General features: G+C 66.6%; 1 protein-coding gene across 4 annotated transcripts in view; it reads left to right on the forward strand.

The window, feature by feature from the left end:
* Nucleotides 1-1,177: 1,177 nt before the first annotated feature.
* abcc1 (ATP binding cassette subfamily C member 1 (ABCC1 blood group)) overlaps nt 1,178-1,331 on the forward strand; it is a 110,939-nt gene continuing 110,785 nt past the window's right edge. For all 4 annotated transcript variants that reach the window (XM_078240912.1, XM_078240913.1, XM_078240914.1 and 1 more), the window contains exon 1: nt 1,178-1,257. In XM_078240912.1, coding sequence (XP_078097038.1) covers nt 1,216-1,257 — 42 coding nt within the window. In that variant the 5' untranslated portion in view covers nt 1,178-1,215. The remainder of the gene's footprint in view (nt 1,258-1,331) is intronic.

A 1,331-nucleotide genomic window follows, 5' to 3' on the forward strand; every position in this document is an offset into this window, starting at 1 on the left:
TTGTTGGTGGGAGAGGGGTTGGGGAGGAGGTTGGGTTGGGGTTGTTGGTGGGGGAGGCAGTTGCTGATGGGGTTGTTGGTGGGGTTGGGGTGGGGTTGTTGGTGGGGGAGAGGGTTGTTGGTGGGGTTGGGGTGGGGTTGTTGGTGGGGGAGGGGGTTGTTGGTGGGGTTGGGTTGGGGTTGTTGGTTGGGTTGGGGTTGTTGGGGTGGGGGTTGTTGGTGGGGTTGGGGTGGGGTTGTTGGTGGGGGAGGGGGTTGCTGGTGGGGTTGTTGGTGGGGTTGGTTTGGGGTTGTTGGTGGGGTGGGGGAGGGGTTGGTGGTGGGAGAGGGGTTGGGTTGGGGTTGTTGGTGGGGTGGGGGAGGGGTGGTGGTGGGAGAGGGGTTGGGTTGGGGTTGTTGGTGGGGTGGGGGTGGGGTTGTTGGTGGGGTGGGGTTGGGTTGGGGTTGTTGGTGGGGTGAGGTTGGGGTTGGGGTTGTTGGTGGGTTGGGGTTGTTGGTGGGGTGAGGTTGGGGTTGTTGGTGGGGTGGGGGGGGTTGGTGGGGGTGGGGTGGGGGTTGGGTTGGGGTTGTTGGTGGGGTGGGGGTGGGGTTGTGGTGGGGTGGGGTTGGGTTGGTGTTGGTGGGGGTGAGGTTGGGGTTGGGGTGTTGTTGGTGGGGGGTTGGGTGGGTGAGGGTTGGGTGGGGTTGGTGGGGGTGGGGGAGGGGTTGGTGGTGGGAGAGGGGTTGGGTTGGGGTTGTTGGTGGGGTGGGGATGGGGTTGTTGGTGGGGTGGGGTTGGGGTTGTTGGTGGGGTGGGGTGGGGTTGGGTTGGGGTTGTTGGTGGGGTGGGGTGGGGAGGGGTTGGGGTTGTTGGTGGGGTGAGGTTGGGGTTGTTGGTGGGTTGGGGTTGTTGGTGGGGTTGGGGTTGTTGGTGGGGTGAGGTTGGGGTTGTTGGTGGGTTGGGTTGGGTTGGGGTGGAGTGGGGGGTGAGGTTGGGGTTGTTGGTGGGGTTGGGTTGTTGGTGGGTTGGGGCTGGGGTCTGCATTGGGTGAAGTTCCTCTCTGAGCTATAGTGGGACATTAACCCTGTCGCTGCCTGGGGGCGGGGCGGGGCGGGGCGGGGCCGGGGGGGCTGGCGGCTGCAGCCAATGGGCGGCGGAGCGGGAGGTGTCCTGCCTCCAGGCGGCGGGAGGGGGCGGCAGAGAGCGGCAGCAGCAGCAGCGGCGCCGGGTGGCGGAATGGAGGCTTTCTGCAGCAAGGATGGAGCCGCCGTCTTCTGGGTGAGAGAGAGGGAGATAAACCCCCCGCCCCAACCGGGCCCCCGACCCCTTTCCCGGGGGCCGCCACTCACCCC

The sequence above is a fragment of the Mustelus asterias genome, chromosome 23, assembly GCF_964213995.1.
Source record: "Mustelus asterias chromosome 23, sMusAst1.hap1.1, whole genome shotgun sequence".
Lineage (NCBI taxonomy): Eukaryota > Metazoa > Chordata > Chondrichthyes > Carcharhiniformes > Triakidae > Mustelus > Mustelus asterias.